This window comes from Nannospalax galili, unplaced genomic scaffold (assembly GCF_000622305.1).
Source record: "Nannospalax galili isolate Female #2095 unplaced genomic scaffold, S.galili_v1.0 scaffold95, whole genome shotgun sequence".
Taxonomy (NCBI): domain Eukaryota; kingdom Metazoa; phylum Chordata; class Mammalia; order Rodentia; family Spalacidae; genus Nannospalax; species Nannospalax galili.
In genome coordinates this window covers 11,051,836-11,067,628 of record NW_008342393.1, presented here as the reverse complement: position 1 = coordinate 11,067,628, position 15,793 = coordinate 11,051,836, and the positions used below count along the sequence as shown (strand labels likewise).

The following is a 15,793-nucleotide window of genomic DNA, read 5'->3' as shown; positions in this document are numbered from 1 at the left end:
AGTGTTTCTGATAAATCTTTAGTAATAAAAATGTCAGAATAAACTGATTAAATCATTAAATGGAGAAGGAGTCAGAGGCCTTGGAGAGCTCTAGCATTGGTGGTCCAAGGTCTTGGATGACTCCTTATAACCATCTGATTCTACTGGAGGTGGTAGGCATGGTTGGTTGGCCCTTAGGCTGCTTGTCTGTCTGATATGCCTGATACTGGGTCTCTAGTTACCACAGGAGACATGATCAGTCCAGGTTTGAATCATGACTCAGGCATGTACCAGTGATTTGACCTTAGAGCCTACATCTCTGAATCTCAGTTCAAAGGTTGTACTATGTGAATGTGCCTCTATGTTAATGGTTTCTTCATCAGTCAATGGAAGCAATCCATGTAAAGTGCTTAGATTAATGTGATGAATGGAATAAGTTTTCTACAGGTTATCTCTAGGTTAACAGTAATATAAATGATAATGACAATGCCTGTTTATAAGGCAGGAGGGAGGATGAAGGACTACTATGAAGATTTGGAGAGATATTGAAAGTAAAGCCCACAATTTATCACCTGATTCATCCTTGGTTTTAGGTAAAATGTTATGAGATTTGAAAAATATAAACATGTATACCAGAAAACTGAAAACCCCCATTATCTCATAACCCAAATGCCCAGTTTGTGTGTGTATGTGCATATGCATGCATGATGCGTGTGTGTGTGTGTGGGGGGGTGTAGGCCAGAGATCAAACTTGAGTGCCTTCTACATTTGCTGTCCATCTTGATTTTTGAGAAGTGTCTGTCCCTGAATGTGGAATTGGCTGGACTGTCCAAGGATTCTTCTGTTTCTGCTAGCCCTTCTCCCCAGCACTAGGATTACCAGTGGGTGCTACCACATCTGTATTTTTCACATGGGTTTGGGGATCAAACTCAGGTCCTCAAACTTCTGTGGCATATACTTTATTGACTGAGCTATCTTCCCACTCCCACTGATTAATTTTGATAATTATCAAGGTACATAGATACATCATATCTAATTATAAACTAACGGTGAAATATTATACTAGAGCCCCTACATTTTTGTATTATTATTTTTTACATAAAGCCTATATTGTAAGAATTTCTTCTACACTTATACACAATGAATGCTTTTAAAACACATCTTTTTAGTGACTGTTTCATGCTATACTATGGATTTGAATATGTACGTTCACTGTTGAACTAACATGGGATATTTGTTTTCCTCACACGTGATATTTTGCTATTATTAATATACAGATTCAGGACACAATTTTGTGCATAATTGCTTATCTGCATCTCTGTTTTCTTAAATTAGATTCTCAGCTATGTAATATGAGGTGAAAGGAAATATATATCCCTAAGGCATTTGATATAATACAGTAAATTGTATTCAATAAATGATTAAGTCACTTGTACTCTCATAAAAAGCATATGATACCACTTTTAACTATAATACTAATGATTTTTTTAAAAATGAAAATGCAACCCAGAGCACTGAACTATTCAGAAAGAAAATCTACTTTCTGGTCTGTCTGCAGATGTTTGTTCTCATTATTAAAACTTTCTGTTTAACAGAGAGTTATCAAACACACCAGGCAGAAATTATTAATCTTCAGATGATTAGAAGAGGTCTTTGCTGGGTTTCCTCATGCACCATTACAAATGTTTCATACTGTATTTGTTGTAGGGTGATTGTTAATAAAAAGCCTTTCTCTTGACAGAATGTCAGATAAGTAAAATATGTTTGATTTCATTCTGTAAAGAAATCAATGTGATATGTCCATTGGGGATGGAAGGGAAGATGAGAACTAAAATGGTCTGTACATATTTTGGGCTGGCCAGTCTCCTGGTGTTCTTTCCATCCCCACAAAGCCCTGTGGAAAAAATGTGATTAGACCTATTCTACAGATGTTGAACTGAGGCTCTGAGAGTTTCAGTAACATTTGAAGGTAGCAACTAATGAAAGCTAGCATAACTATCAAACTCAGTCTTTGTGATTCCAAATTCTCTCCCCACTCCTGGGAAGAGCTGCCTTCCTGGAAACATTTCTACATAAGAATCATTGTTCTGTAGTCCAGCTGCTGCCCAGAGGTAGGAGAAGGGATTGGCAGGGACATCTTAGAGATGGAATAGTTGAGCCTGTTGCCATTCTAGAAGTAGCTATCACCTACTAGAGGGAGAGGCACACGCTGGTGTCGTGGTCTGAGCTGGTCCCCATCCTTTCATGTTGTAGGCTGAGACTTGAACAAAATATTGTTGGCCCTGCAAAGAATTGAAATAGGATAATACATCAGGCATTGTAATTTATCATTTTCATATTTGAAAACCCGCTTAATTTCTCTATATATTTTTGATTTCAGCATTGAAATGCCATAATTATGCTTTCTGACTCCTCATGCCCTTAAATTATATACCAATTTAATTAAGTAATTTATTTAACTTAATTAATTTTTTATGTGTATGAGTGTTTTTACTGGCATGTATATAAGTGTATCCGTGTGTGCAGTGCCCGTGGAGGCCAGAAGAGAGCATCAGGTCTCCTGGAACTGGAGTTATGGATGGTTGAGAGCCCCCAGGTGGATGCTGGGAACTGAACCTGGGTCCTTTGGAAGAGCAGTCAGTGCTCTTAGCTACTGAGCCATCTCTCCAGCCTCTATCAATTTTTAAAGCCCACAGTTTTACAAGGTTTGTTAAAAACACAATCCCCCACTGCTACCACCTCTTTCTACTTATTTTTCTCTCCCCAGAGGCAATAGCCATCAGGCTCCTTTAGCTGGTCAACTTTAGAAAATTAACAAGCTTTAATAAATATCTTTTCAGATTAGTGCATGAAAGGCTGACCTCATTCTTTGAGTGGTTGCATAGTACTTCACTGTGAGCCCATGGCTTCATTTATTTAATCAGTCTTCCACTGGTGGATACTGGGATTGTTTCACAATAAACAATGTGCAATAAATATCCTGTTCAATCACTAAAAAAATCAATTCTTTGATGCAACATCAGCTTTAAAGCATTATTAAAAAAACAATGGCTCATATTCTTTAACACCTTTCTATGGCGTTAAGAATTAAGGAGTTGTTTTTGCTTATTGATAATCCTTCAAAATGTTTTGTATGGTTTTATTTTTTGCTTTGAGGTTTCTTTTCTTCTTTTTTTCCCCCCTGAGAATTGAAAGGAGGCCTTGAGAAGCCAGTGTTGGATAAAACATTGCTTGCAAAAATTGTAAAATGGTGTTTGAACTTAAAAAGTAGTACATCTTTGTGGAGTTTTGCTGAGGATTTAATAATACTGCCTTAACATGTTACAAAGTTAAACTTTTTTTCTAGCATAGAAAATGGGTTTCTATGCACCTCAGGGTTATAGGGATTATGTAGATGTATAAATCAACTTTTTACATGGTTAGGATAATGTCTGCATTGCCCTCATTGGATGGCCAAGTGGAAAAACCTAATCCCTATAGAAACTAGTTTAGATATTAGCGAAAGCCTCTATGGCGAGTTTTCCATTTTTATCACCATATCACTTTTTTTCTTTTAAGTAGTGGAAACTCCCTGGGGTTCCTCCTGGCCCTCTTCCACCATGTGAACCATGGTGTTGGAGCCTGTCTTTTGCTGATAACATCTCTGGGGGCCACCCACTCAGGGGTTTGTTTGCTCTGGTAATCCACAGATCTGGCCCCTGGTGTAGATGTGCGATTAGGACTAAAAGTCAGGATTCTTGGTGGTGATCAAACCACCAAGATTCTCTTAGAATATGCTGGATGCAACAAAATGGGGCTTTTTAATTCTGGGTTTTGGGATTATATATTACCAATAAACATTTTAATTAGCTAACCATTAAGAAAACAACAGAAGTATCCTATTCCTCTGAAATGAAAGACTTAAGGTATTACTTATTTGAATTAGATTTCAAATTTTCAGGTTTGAGGTCACCTTTAAAAAATTTTGATTAAAAATGATTTTAAAAATCTTTTGTATTTTAATTGTTTGAAGAAATGCCATTTCTTTCCGTTTGAACTGATTTCCTAGATGTTTTATTTTTTGCATTTTATATCCTCATATGTGGTTCAGAATTCCATAAGTGACTAATGTTTGAGCTTAGACTGGTTAAACAAACAGAGCTTGTTCCAGTTTTTCATCCACAGTTAAAGTTACTTAGAAATTACAGCTTTGCCATATATAGTGTCTTTTTTTTTTTTTTTTTTTTTTTTGTAGAAGCAGATTTTGACAGTTTTATTTTTTTTCTATTTAATCAGGGGAAAAGGATTTCTCTCCGGAAATTGTGTGACTCCAATTGATGACTGATCTCAATGGGGCTGTGGGGGTGAGGGCTAGATGAGGCTGTTATTTTTGCCATCAGACAGGGAGTCAAAATTGGATCTCTCAGAGCCTTTGATCCCCCTGAAGATTAGACTGTGATCCAGAAAGCAGCAGTTCTCAGAGCTCACATGAGGCCCGTCTCCTTCTGATCTCCTTAAAACATGGCGTCTTACAAAGTGCTTCATGCTGTCTGCTAACCCCTTTGTGAGATTCAGATTATGGATACCAGACATTATCACGCTTAATGAGTGGCAGTTGCTGCCAGAGGCCGGGTGTTGGCTGCTGCTTCCAGAGTAGGTGTTGGCCACCAGCATCCCTGCACAGATTTCAGCAGCAGAGAATGGCATATCCACCAGGAGGACTTACCCTGGTGAGGCCTGTGATTGTGCACCTCAGGTTCTGCAGATTGTTCATGATGATCTCCCCAGCCAAAGGACAGAAGTCTTTAGATATACTCCATTCCACTGGAGGGGCAGGGAGGGGAGAGAATAAGACTCAGTAAAAGGGCTAGAAGCACGGTAAGAGACAATCCTTCCCTAAAACATTCTCCCCCCTCCTTTTTGGTAACCCTGGTACATCTAACAGCCCTCCTTGGCATGTCAAGTCAGTTTCCAAGTTCACCCTTTTTATTCTTAAAAAGGAATCAATCAATAAATAATTTGATCCTCATTTATGTACTTTAAAAAGTTTTAAATTTTGACAGATATAATTTATGTACAGTGTACATACATTTTTGTGATGTTCTTAATGTGAGATGTAATATATATTAAACACGGTCATGCGTTGCCTAATGACAGGGATATGTTGTGAGAAATTCATTGTTAGGTAATTTTGTTCTCGTGAGAACATCCTAGTGTGCTTACACAAATATAAGGTAGCTATGACACAGTAGGCCATGGGTGTTTGGCAACCATCTTTAACTGAAATGTCCTTTTGGAGTGAATGTCCTTATATTTTATCCCTGAGACCATTGCTGTGTAAAGATACTATGTGAGTGTGTGTATACACACACACACACACAGACACACACATACACACGTGCACACTCAGGCACATCATATGCAATAGTTCATGGTATACAGCAGATAAATACTTCACTACAAGTGAGAAGAAAGCGTACCTTAGGGCATTGCCTTCTGCTCACTCCTCAGGTCTGACTGCCTCATTATCTCACTGAAAATGCTTCTGCTAGGTTCCAGTGACTTTCTCACTGCCAGTGGAGACACTTCCATTCACTTCCTCCTATTCATCATCTGACACTTCCTCCTGAAAACACCCTCTTCCCTCATACTGGATGTCTCACTACCTGCTTCCTCCTTCCCTCTTCCCTCGGCGTGTCATACTAGATGTCTCTCTCACTACCTGCTTCCTCCTTCCCTCTTCCCTCAGTGCCTTCTCTACCCTTCTTCTCCCTGATGCCTTCTCCCAACTTTCTTGTTGGCTTCCCTTCAGCCCTTAGATCTGGAGTTTGTGGCCAACCTGTTCAATGATCTTCTCCTCTGACAACCCCAAAGTGGATGTTCATTCACACTTACATCGGTCAGTTCTAACATCCCATTTCTCTATGAGACTGTGTTCTTTTGTAATATCCCCCATTGGTTCCAAAGGCCATGGTCAGGAAATGTGAATTGCCCATCACAGGGGGTAAGCATCTTAAGTAACTATTTATATATGAGAGGGATTGAACAAGCTGCAATGAGGCAGGACCTTAGGAGCTGAAATCACCTGGTGAACCTCTTTGGATAAGCAAGGACGTGAACATTTCTGGTGCACTCCTCTGTCATCTTCTACTTTTAGAGTCAAATGCAGCAGCCCCCGATGTGCTGCCCCTTGGCCATCCCTCCCTCCCTCACTGTGGAGCCGGGCATCTCCTGCTCCTCCCCATTGCCCCCCCCCCACCCCGGGGGTCCAGTTTGCTTTCTTCACTCTCTGGAAATTGCTCTCCACAAATTCCTAGAGTTCTATAGTTAACAGCAGCCCCTTTGGGGGACACGCTGCCACGTTTCCTGCCCCCCAGCTTTTGCAGCTTTCCTTTTCTCTGGGCTGTCCCTCTATTCTGTCTCTTCTTCTTTCCCTTTGATGTTCCTCAGGGGTTTGTTTAGGCTTTTTCTTTCATTCTATGTGCTTGCGCCTGATGCTGACGTTATCTTTTATGGCTCTGAGTCCTAACACTGTGATTCTAGGTCTGGCCTCTCTCTTGAGCTCTCACTTCCTCCTGTAAATCTCTGCTTGAGTGCCTCCCACTCTGTTTGAATGTTCCCTAAGTACTTCTCCTTGCCAAGAGGGTTTTCTCAGTGTTAGCTAATGGCATTTCCATATATCCAGTCACCAAGTCTCAGAGCATCTTTGCCTCTTCTCCCCCCCTTCCTTACAGTCAGTTGATGACTACAATACAGCATTTCCACAATGTCTGCTATAAGCGCCCCATTCCCCCTCCCACTATAATAATCTTGGAGCAGGCCTTTATAATCACAAACATCAACACCCAGTAGCTTCCTAATTGATTTTTTTGCTTGGCTCTTCATCCTTACAGTTCATCCTCTTACAATAGCTTGAACTGCAGTTTAAAATCATTATCTCATTCTTCCTCCTAAAATCTTTTCACAGTGTCCAGTTGCTTTGGGAATAAAATAAAATCTTAACAAGGCCTTCAAGGTCCCAGCCTTGTACTCCTCATCTTTGGCCACGTGCCAGAAGGTCTTTCTCCCAGTTTACCTAATTAGTATGTGTATTTTTCTGCCCACGTCTTTTGCTCATCTTTCAACCTTTGTGTGGTGAAACTGCAGTGATCCTGTAAGCCCTAACAAAATCAACTCTAGAGTCCTCAGACAAAGTGAAATGTTCCCAACATCCCTTGCTCATGTTAACACTGCTGTTTTATGGTATGTGGCATTTTCTCTTGTTAGATTGTAAGGAGCTAGAGAATGGAATCGCTCATTTTTTCCATCTTCGGTATTAAATATATTTTATTCTTTGTGTATGTGTACATAGAAACACACACGTTCCTAGAGCAGACAGTACACAGTACTTTCCACAAAATGGTGAGGTTTTTTTCCCTTTAATGTGAATCTTCTCCAGTCTTCTCATGTGAAGGTTTCAGACATATTATAAAATAGAATTAGAATTGAATGATTATGGTTATATATTGACTCTCAAGTCATGCCTAAATCTCATCATATATATCCTAAAACACATAAATATATATTTTGTTTGTTTGAGGCACAGTCTCACTTTGTTCTCCAGGCTAGCCTGGACCTCACTATGTAGCCTAGACTGGCCTTGAACTTATGGTGGTAATCCTTCTGCCTCAGCCTTCCAATCACAGGTGTGAGCCACAATACATGGCTCACACAAGCATTTTAGATAAGGTGGTGTGTGTGTGTGTGTGCGTGTGTGTCTGTGTGTCTGTGTTTATGCGTGTGCGTACTTTCAAAAATGTTTGTTTTTAGGAGCTCTCTCGGGAGAGAAAATGTCAAATTGAGAGAAGTTTGTAATTAGAGAAAAATGACACACTAATTCTAGATAAACAGTAGTAGCAACAAAAGAATGAATTATAAAAAAAAAGGCAAATCAAAAATAAGTAGGAAATATGCAAAGGACATCTAGGGAGAGCAAAGTCTTCGAGGAGCACTCTAGAAACAAAAATATCCTTAGCTGACATTGACACATGCAATATTGATTGCTGTGATAGCCCCAAGCTGAAGTTCTCCAAGCAAGTGCTGGGACTCCAGCCTAACAATCCAGATGACTTTCCACAAAGCCGAGAGAGAGTTAGTGAAAATTGTAACAAAGTATTTGGCAAGTGATTAATGACAATTTGCTCAAAGATACAATGTCTAAAATTTCTGAAGAAACCACTATGTGTGCCTGACAAAAATTTTATATTCTATTGAGATGTGCTTTACAAAAACATGTTTTGCAGAATAAGAGGACCTAGTTTCTTGAAAAACAAAACAAAAATAGAAGTAGGTTGTAAGGAGATGAGTGCAGCTTTGGGAGTTAGTAGCGAGTTTTACATAGTCGTCTAAGGAGATCCTATAATCATCTGAGTTTTAAAGGTGAAGGTGTTTGAGAGAGGGAAGTCCCACTGGAGAGCAACAGCAAAAAATCTTGTTGGCATGGCCAGTCTGCTTTCCTTGCATGCACTTAGGGCTGGCAGATTCCTTTCGGCACAAAACTACATGTTGTTGAGTGGAGCTTCTGGCCCGCTAAAGAATAAGGAGCGGATAGTGAACAGGAATCAGACTGAGAGCAACTGGGAATTCTAGGAAGGCAGCCCTGCAGGCTCTCTCTGGACAGTTGTATATAGGTAGTTTAGAACTTCACAGTACAGTCCTGAGAAAATGGGTTGTATGCCTTCTCTAAATCCCCGAAGGACTGGAGCTACATATATGAGCTTTAAAACTAGATAAGACTTAAAATTTGAAGTTCATGGTCAGAGAGACTTTCTATTTAGGTTTGGGAACTAGAAGCAGGGTAAAATCATGCAGTAGCGCATAGCAATTAAAAATTAGCAAAAATGGTAACAGACTGCCCAGGTGTCCGTGTTCCTTAAACTCTGGCTCTGGCTTAGAACGGTGATTCACTATATTGATTGAGTATTTTAAATGAGAAGATTTGTTATTTTAATAAATATTTAATTTTTACCTAGGATTTAATTTTTACCTGAGCCATTTGGGCAGTGCTAAGGTTTGAATGGTTTGTCCTGGTCATGTTGAAACTTGGTCCCCACTGTAACAGTGTTGAGAGGTGGAAGTGCCCTTAAGAGGTGTTTTGGTTAAGAGGGACTAATGATGCCTTTCTCACATGAGTGACCATTTCTTATAGGCCCAGATTACCACAGGAGTAGCTTGTTGTGAAGCAAGGCAATCCCTCTCTTCGTCTCCCTTGCACATGCCTGCTCTCTGCTATACATTGAAGAAGCATAAGATCGTGTTGTTAGTATGCACTTAGACTGTCTAGCTTCTAGAACCATCACGCAAAAGAAAAGCCTCTTTCTGTTATAAATTACTCAGTCTCAGATATTTTGTTATAGGACCAAAAATCAACTAAGGCATGCAGAAAAGTTGTCACGGCCCCATGACTCGAGGGTAGCTATTTAAAACACAACTTAGAAGCTTTTTCTCCCAGCCCTGCCACCTGAAATCTTTGATGTTTTGGAAAATGTCACAGACTCAGTGTCAAGAGTAGAAAATTCGTGACTCTGAAGTGTTCAGGTGCACAAGCAAAGCATAAAGTCTAAAGCAGGATTGTTTGAAGCCTCCGGGTACTGTGATTCCCCCACCTTCCTAAGTCTCAGGCTGGCTGTTTTTTGAGGAGGGAAGACTATATAGAACTAAAGGCACAGACAGCACAGCGACACTGTCCAGGTGATTCTCTTTCGTTGACCAAAACCCAGAACAAAGCAACATCAACAAAACACACAGAAAGCCTGATGTTGTGTAATCCTCCCTAAGTCTCCTGTGTTCTCAAGCCCTTGGTTGTTCTGGGCATTCTCAGGAAGTGCATTCTGTGAAAGCTGTCTTCCCTCCTCCCACCCCGGCTTTGCCCACGGCTTTCCTTAGCCTCATAGCTTCTGCAGCTTTGTTTTCAGTCGGTTCTCTTCCCCTAGTGCGTCTGCCTCTGCCTTCAGAGCCTGGTACTGTGGCTCTCCTTGCTGTCCCAACGGACACATTCTTGCCAGTTTCCCTGTAGCAAATTTTCTACATTGCGCTTGTTTCATTGTCTCGAATTTTGCCTTTAGGAGGTCAGAGCTGCTTATATTTTGAAATTTTAAATTCCCTTGGTGATCCTGGAAGTCCCCTCTACAGTTTATAAACTCCTTGAGGGCCCCAAGGAACCATGTGTGATTAATAATCACTCTCCAAAGCTATAAAGCCTCTTCACCACTGCACTGAAAGCAGCTATGAATGTCAGGTGAATACTTCAGACTGGATCTGGGTATGCTTAAAGTCTAAGGTAGATGCAAATCTGAAGCCGATACGCAGAGAATTACAAAAAGAAAGAGCAATGTCAGAACAGAGCCAAACAGTCCAAAAGAGAACCGGAGTTGCTTGAGCAGTGCCATTCATTGGGGGTGAGGTAGCGATCAACTCCTGGCTTCCATGGTCCAGAATCCTGGACTCTTCACTTGTCCGTATTGCCTCTCAGGAAGCAAAAAAGAAAGACAAAAAGCAAAAAAAAAAAAAAAGGGGGGTGGCACTTCCGATTTCCTATCAGCTCTTCTATGGAACCAAAACAGCATTCTTGCTGGTCACACTCCCGCTGGCGCCTGAGCTAATGAATGGAATTTGGCTAGACTGCCCAGCCCAGCACCAGCGTTATGAAATCTTCCTCTGAGCCATCTAAATGTGCAGTTTCTACCCTTGCAAGCCAAGCCCAGCACAAGAGGACCAGAGAGGGAGGGAAGGACGCACCCACTGAGACCCAGATGGCAGTCAAACGCAGCCCAGCCGTGTCTAGCGATGAGAGAAAGGTGTCTCGCCGCAGCACGAACTCTACTCAACTCTTGTGGCTTTTAAATTGGGAACTGACGTGAAAACTGTGGGGCTGAGGATTCTGTGCGGCTCTGGTAAAATGTGAGGTCGGAGTTGCTTGCATTTTTTTTTTTTTAAATTTTAAATTCCCTTGGTAGTCCTAGGAGCAGGGGCATACTGTTACTTTCAAACAAGAATCGTTATTGTTTGCACAGCACACGGTCATCCAGTTAATTAGAAAAACATTTTTTTCCCCAAATTAAATTTCCCTAGAAAAACAATGATTTAAATTAAGGGCAAAAGCCCCCCCCCAATACCAGGAGAGCTTTCTTGCACCAACTGCTAAAAGTTGGAATCAGAAGGCTGTGTTTATTTACTCTTAGATTCTGCCATCTACAAAGATAGCCTGGACTGTCTATCTGCATATGCTACGTGTGCTTTTAGTTTTGTTTCTTCCATGCTAGAGCTACACAGCCCTACAGTTAGGAAGCCAAGGTGTGTAAACGTGAGCGGTATGTGAGTACAAGCCAGCCCCGAAGGTCTGCTCTATGGTATCAGTCACTTGCTTCTGAATTTCCTTGCTAACAGTTAAAATATTATGGCTACATGTGAGTTGTTTCTTTTTCTCGATCTCTTGGTTTGCTATATGGAAGGTATCATTATGATTATTCTTGCTATTTTCAAGTGACTCTCTCTTTCCACATTTAGCATGAAATGCGTTTGAATACTGCAGTCTTTCACAAACTCAGCTGTTGCCAGCCAAATGGTCTCCAGGAAGATATAGCTTCAGGAAGACACATCGGCGCGTCGCCTCTTAGATGCTTTCCTGGCCCCCTAGCCCGGGTGGGTGCTTTTGAATGAACCTTCCTTCAGTGATTTCTGCAGTTTGGGGTGACAAAGTCTAAACAGTTTGCACCAGTGGAGTCAATGGAAGTCTGGGTAATCCTCAAGCCCCCAAGCAAACAGAAGTATATATATTCTAATATTAGGAAGACAGACAGACAGACAGACACACTCCCACACGTGCATACTCTTTCCTGAGTAGATCTGTCTACCGAGTTTCCCAGAATGTTGAACTTGGTGTTGGCGAGGTCTCAGACTGGTCACAGAACACAGAGTACAAATCCACTCACCGGGTCACATCTGGCACTACTGTACTGTACCAGTGGCTTTTCCAGGCAGCACGGATGGGGAGATGGAGGAAAGCTGAGCCGATCCCAGATGTACCACAGGGAATGTAACATGTGGGGCTGGAGCTAACTCATAGAAACTGCTAAAATTTTAGGAATTTTGTCAGCACAGCTATCGCTAAAAATTAAATTATATAAATGTGAAGTTAAGTAGATAATGCTATTCTCTATGCTCCTGAGGTTATTGACATCTGTTGTTATTCAGATGGAAATGCTGTGCAGTACTGCATCCCATACATCTTGCTATCTGTTCAGTGATGTCATGCTGGGATCTTGGAATTGGCCATGGTGGGAATATTTACACTATAGAAACCGGCAGATGATGTAAATCACAGCTTGGTCTCCCTGTAGCTCCAGGTGGCCTGGAACTCTCTATGGAGACCAGGTTGGCTTCCACTTCACGGAGATCTGCCTGCTTCTGCCTCCCGATTGCTGGGATTAAAGGCTTGCACCACCGTGCCTGGCAGTGTGTTGCGTTTTTAAAAGACCGTAAAAATAAAGTGAATGAAACACTTAAAGAATTCGTGACAGAGATTGTATGTGGCCCACAAAGCCCAATTTATTTACTGCTCGCTCCTTTGCAAGGCAAGAATACTAATGGTCTAGATTTTAAAAAGTAATGGAAACTATATTAATAATGGAGATTAAAATGAAAAAATTTCAAGACTGTGAGATGGCTCAGTGGGTAAAACCACTTGGTGCCAAACCTGATAATCTGAGTTTTGATTACTGGACCTCACATGGTAGGAGAGAACTGACTCCTGTAAGTTGTCCTCTGGCTTCCATACATGTGCCGTGACACACACGTGTCCATACACATATACATATGCACACATACAAAAATAAAAAAATAAATGCTATAAAAATTTTAAGTGAATAATCTCTATGACAGTTGCATTATAAATTGTACAAAGAATTGGGAAATTTTGAGACAGAGTCTCCTTGTAGCCCCAGCTGCCCTCAAACTCACTCTGTAGACCAGGCTGGCCTCAATCATATAGAAATCCGCCTGCTTCTGCCTCCTGAGTGCTGAGATTAATGGAGTGTGCCACTGTGCCCAGCTTATTCTTCCAATGTTTTTAAACTATAATTTGATTTAACAAAGAAGTTGCTTGTCATTGATGGACAAGTGATATTCGAAATAGGACTTTGTGGCTTTATTAATTTTAATTTAAAATTTTTGTTTATTTTTAAGTGTATGAATATTTTGCCTGCATGTGTATCAGTGCACCATGTGCATGCAATGCCTTGAGGAGGCCAGAAGAGGGCACTGGATCCCTTAAAACTGGAGTTATAGATGGTTGTTAGCTGCTATGTTGGTGCTGGGAACCAAACCTGGGTCTTCTACAAGAGCAGCAAGTGCTCTTAACCACTGAGCCATTCCTCAATTCCCCGTTTCTTCATTTTAAATAAACGAAAAGGTCAACCAACATTTACATAGACATCGTACTAATTATGACTATTAGGTGGCTACAGATTCATCAGTTCAATAAAAGTAAAAGCATTCAGGGAGCGTTAACAGATTATAAGGACTTTACAATAAAGAGTATTGCATATTTTATTATTTATAAATCATGTTATTGTTTCTATTAGTAAAATCATTTCAGACATATTCATATGTGGGTGCATGTGTGCATTCATTTTTCCTTAGAGGGCCAGTTAAGCATTTACTGTTGCATCAGTGGATAAGTGAGAGCCGATTGCCCAGGTAAACTCACTGACCAGCTGGATATAGTATCAGGTGTAGATTTTTCAGGCATAATTTGGGCAACATTTTGATAGTGGTAGTTAAGAACAAAATACTCATCCCCTTTGAGAGGTAGGAGTGGCACAGTGAGGGGATCTGGGTCAGAAGGTCAGTTACCAAGCACTTTCTACCTAAGAAGCCTGAGCAGTGGTCAGCAAGGGTTCCAGGCTTCCTGCCTTCAGTCTTCCTGCTTGAGTTAGAGCTGGCCCAGAAACCAGTGCAGGACATAGCGTACAAAGTAGGCATCTGTGGACTTGACTGGGCAACCAGCTTGAGAGCCAGGGGCTGACAAACAAGCCTGAATGTTACATGGCAAGAAATTCTAGTCTATCCTCCCAGTCACACGAGCGTGCTCCATACCTAAGTGGACTATCTCAGCTTCGTTATTATTGTTTTATTTTGTTATTATTTATAAGAATATTATCATAAATTGTTACTATATTTACTTTATGATTGTCTGGGCTTCATGAATAGGTACTCTTAGGACACTGTGGACTGAAAATAGACTCAGAGTTCACTAAGCCAGATAAACTCCTCCACTTTTTCTTTTTCTCTGGAGCACTACCATAGAATTAAGTTGTAAGATGTCCAGCTAGAATGTCACTTCTTTAGGCTTTTTTTTTTTTTTTCTTTGAGGAGAAACCGTTAGGTTGATTTTTGTTTCTTAAAGAAGCATAAGCTTTTTAAAGACTGTAGGAATTCTCTGAGACTTTTGTTTTGTTTTGTTTTCAGCAGTGAAGTCCTTGCTGCCTGAAGGATGCTCTGGCAAGCTATTTTCCACTTCTGAGGGACACTAAACAAGGGGGAGCAATGAGCACAAAAGAGCAGCTATCTGATGCGTACATATGTGGTTTAAGATATGTGGCTAATTCACAACTCCGATTTCCTTTGGACACTCAGGAAATTAAAATCAACCAGCCACAGGACCAACCGCAGAAACATCTCAAGCTTCCCTGCCCTACCAGATGATGAACCTTTATTCACAGAAAGGGACAAGATCCATGCCACACTGCTGCTGGACACCTACTCTACTCCCATGAACAGAAGTGTGGAACTGGGGCTCAAGTTAACTTGGTTTCTTCCTAGTTCTATTTTGCTCCTTGTGAACTATACAATAAGGACTTTTTTAAAGCTGGACATTTCTGAGCCTCACTTCACATGATGCCCCGTATTTACTCCATCTTCAGGGAAAGAAACCTAAAACTTCATAAAAATCTGTCAATCTTTTATATATAATTTTATCATTTATTCTAATAATCCTTGCCAGATAGGCTAAATCATTCATTCAGTAACTTGATCAACTTAAAGTGGCAGAACTCTGAAGTAAAGTCAGTCTTCTAGAACCCTCCTCCACTATTGTTCCTTACTGAACCTGAAAGGCTTCAGTCCCTCTACAAGCCCAAGAAGATCTGAGACTTCTCCCCCTTGAGCTCCATCATACCTGCTTGTTTTTTCTCCTGATCTCTAAGTTCTAGATCCTCAAACATGCCAGGCTCCCTACTCTCCCGGGACTTTCATGTGTACTGTTCATTTTTCTAGAAATGTTCTTTTTTCTGACTTCCATATTCTTTTTCTTATTCCCTCAGCAATCACTAAAATAGCATTTCTTTTGCACAGAAGTCTTTTCTAGCCCCCAAGACACCCTTAGGTGTTCACTCTATCTCTCAGAGCACCAAATGCTGTCCTTTGTAGCATGGAGATGAGAGATTTCTGTAGTTACCTTTAATTCTAGGAAAATAGTGGCTATGATTATCTTACCCACTATTATAGTTAAATAGTTATTAATGTTTGATTTTTTATCAGCTGCCTTGAATGCCATTTTTTTTTATTTTTCAGTGTATATTTTTATTGAATTTTTTTAAAATTTTTTTTACAATTAAAGTTACAGTTTTAACAATATACAAAATATTACAGTAATTCAGATTTTTTGGCATAATGATTACAGATTTGATAAATACATTTTATATCACATAATAGCGATGAGGATTATACAAAAGCTATTAAAACAATTATGAGAATAAATTCTATTGTCACTTAAGTATCTAAAGCTATTTTCCTTTGC

The 15,793-nt window shown here is 40.4% G+C and overlaps 1 protein-coding gene across 1 annotated transcript in view; it reads right to left on the bottom strand.

Annotated features, from left to right (window-relative positions):
- Nucleotides 1-15,793, bottom strand: part of Ankfn1 (ankyrin repeat and fibronectin type III domain containing 1) — a 167,626-nt gene that overhangs the window by 67,958 nt on the left and 83,875 nt on the right. Inside the window, exons 6-7 of the mRNA XM_029565982.1 lie at nt 4,685-4,782; nt 2,171-2,261 (exon numbers count right to left, since the gene is read on the bottom strand). Coding sequence (XP_029421842.1) covers nt 2,171-2,261; nt 4,685-4,782 — 189 coding nt within the window. The remainder of the gene's footprint in view (nt 1-2,170; nt 2,262-4,684; nt 4,783-15,793) is intronic.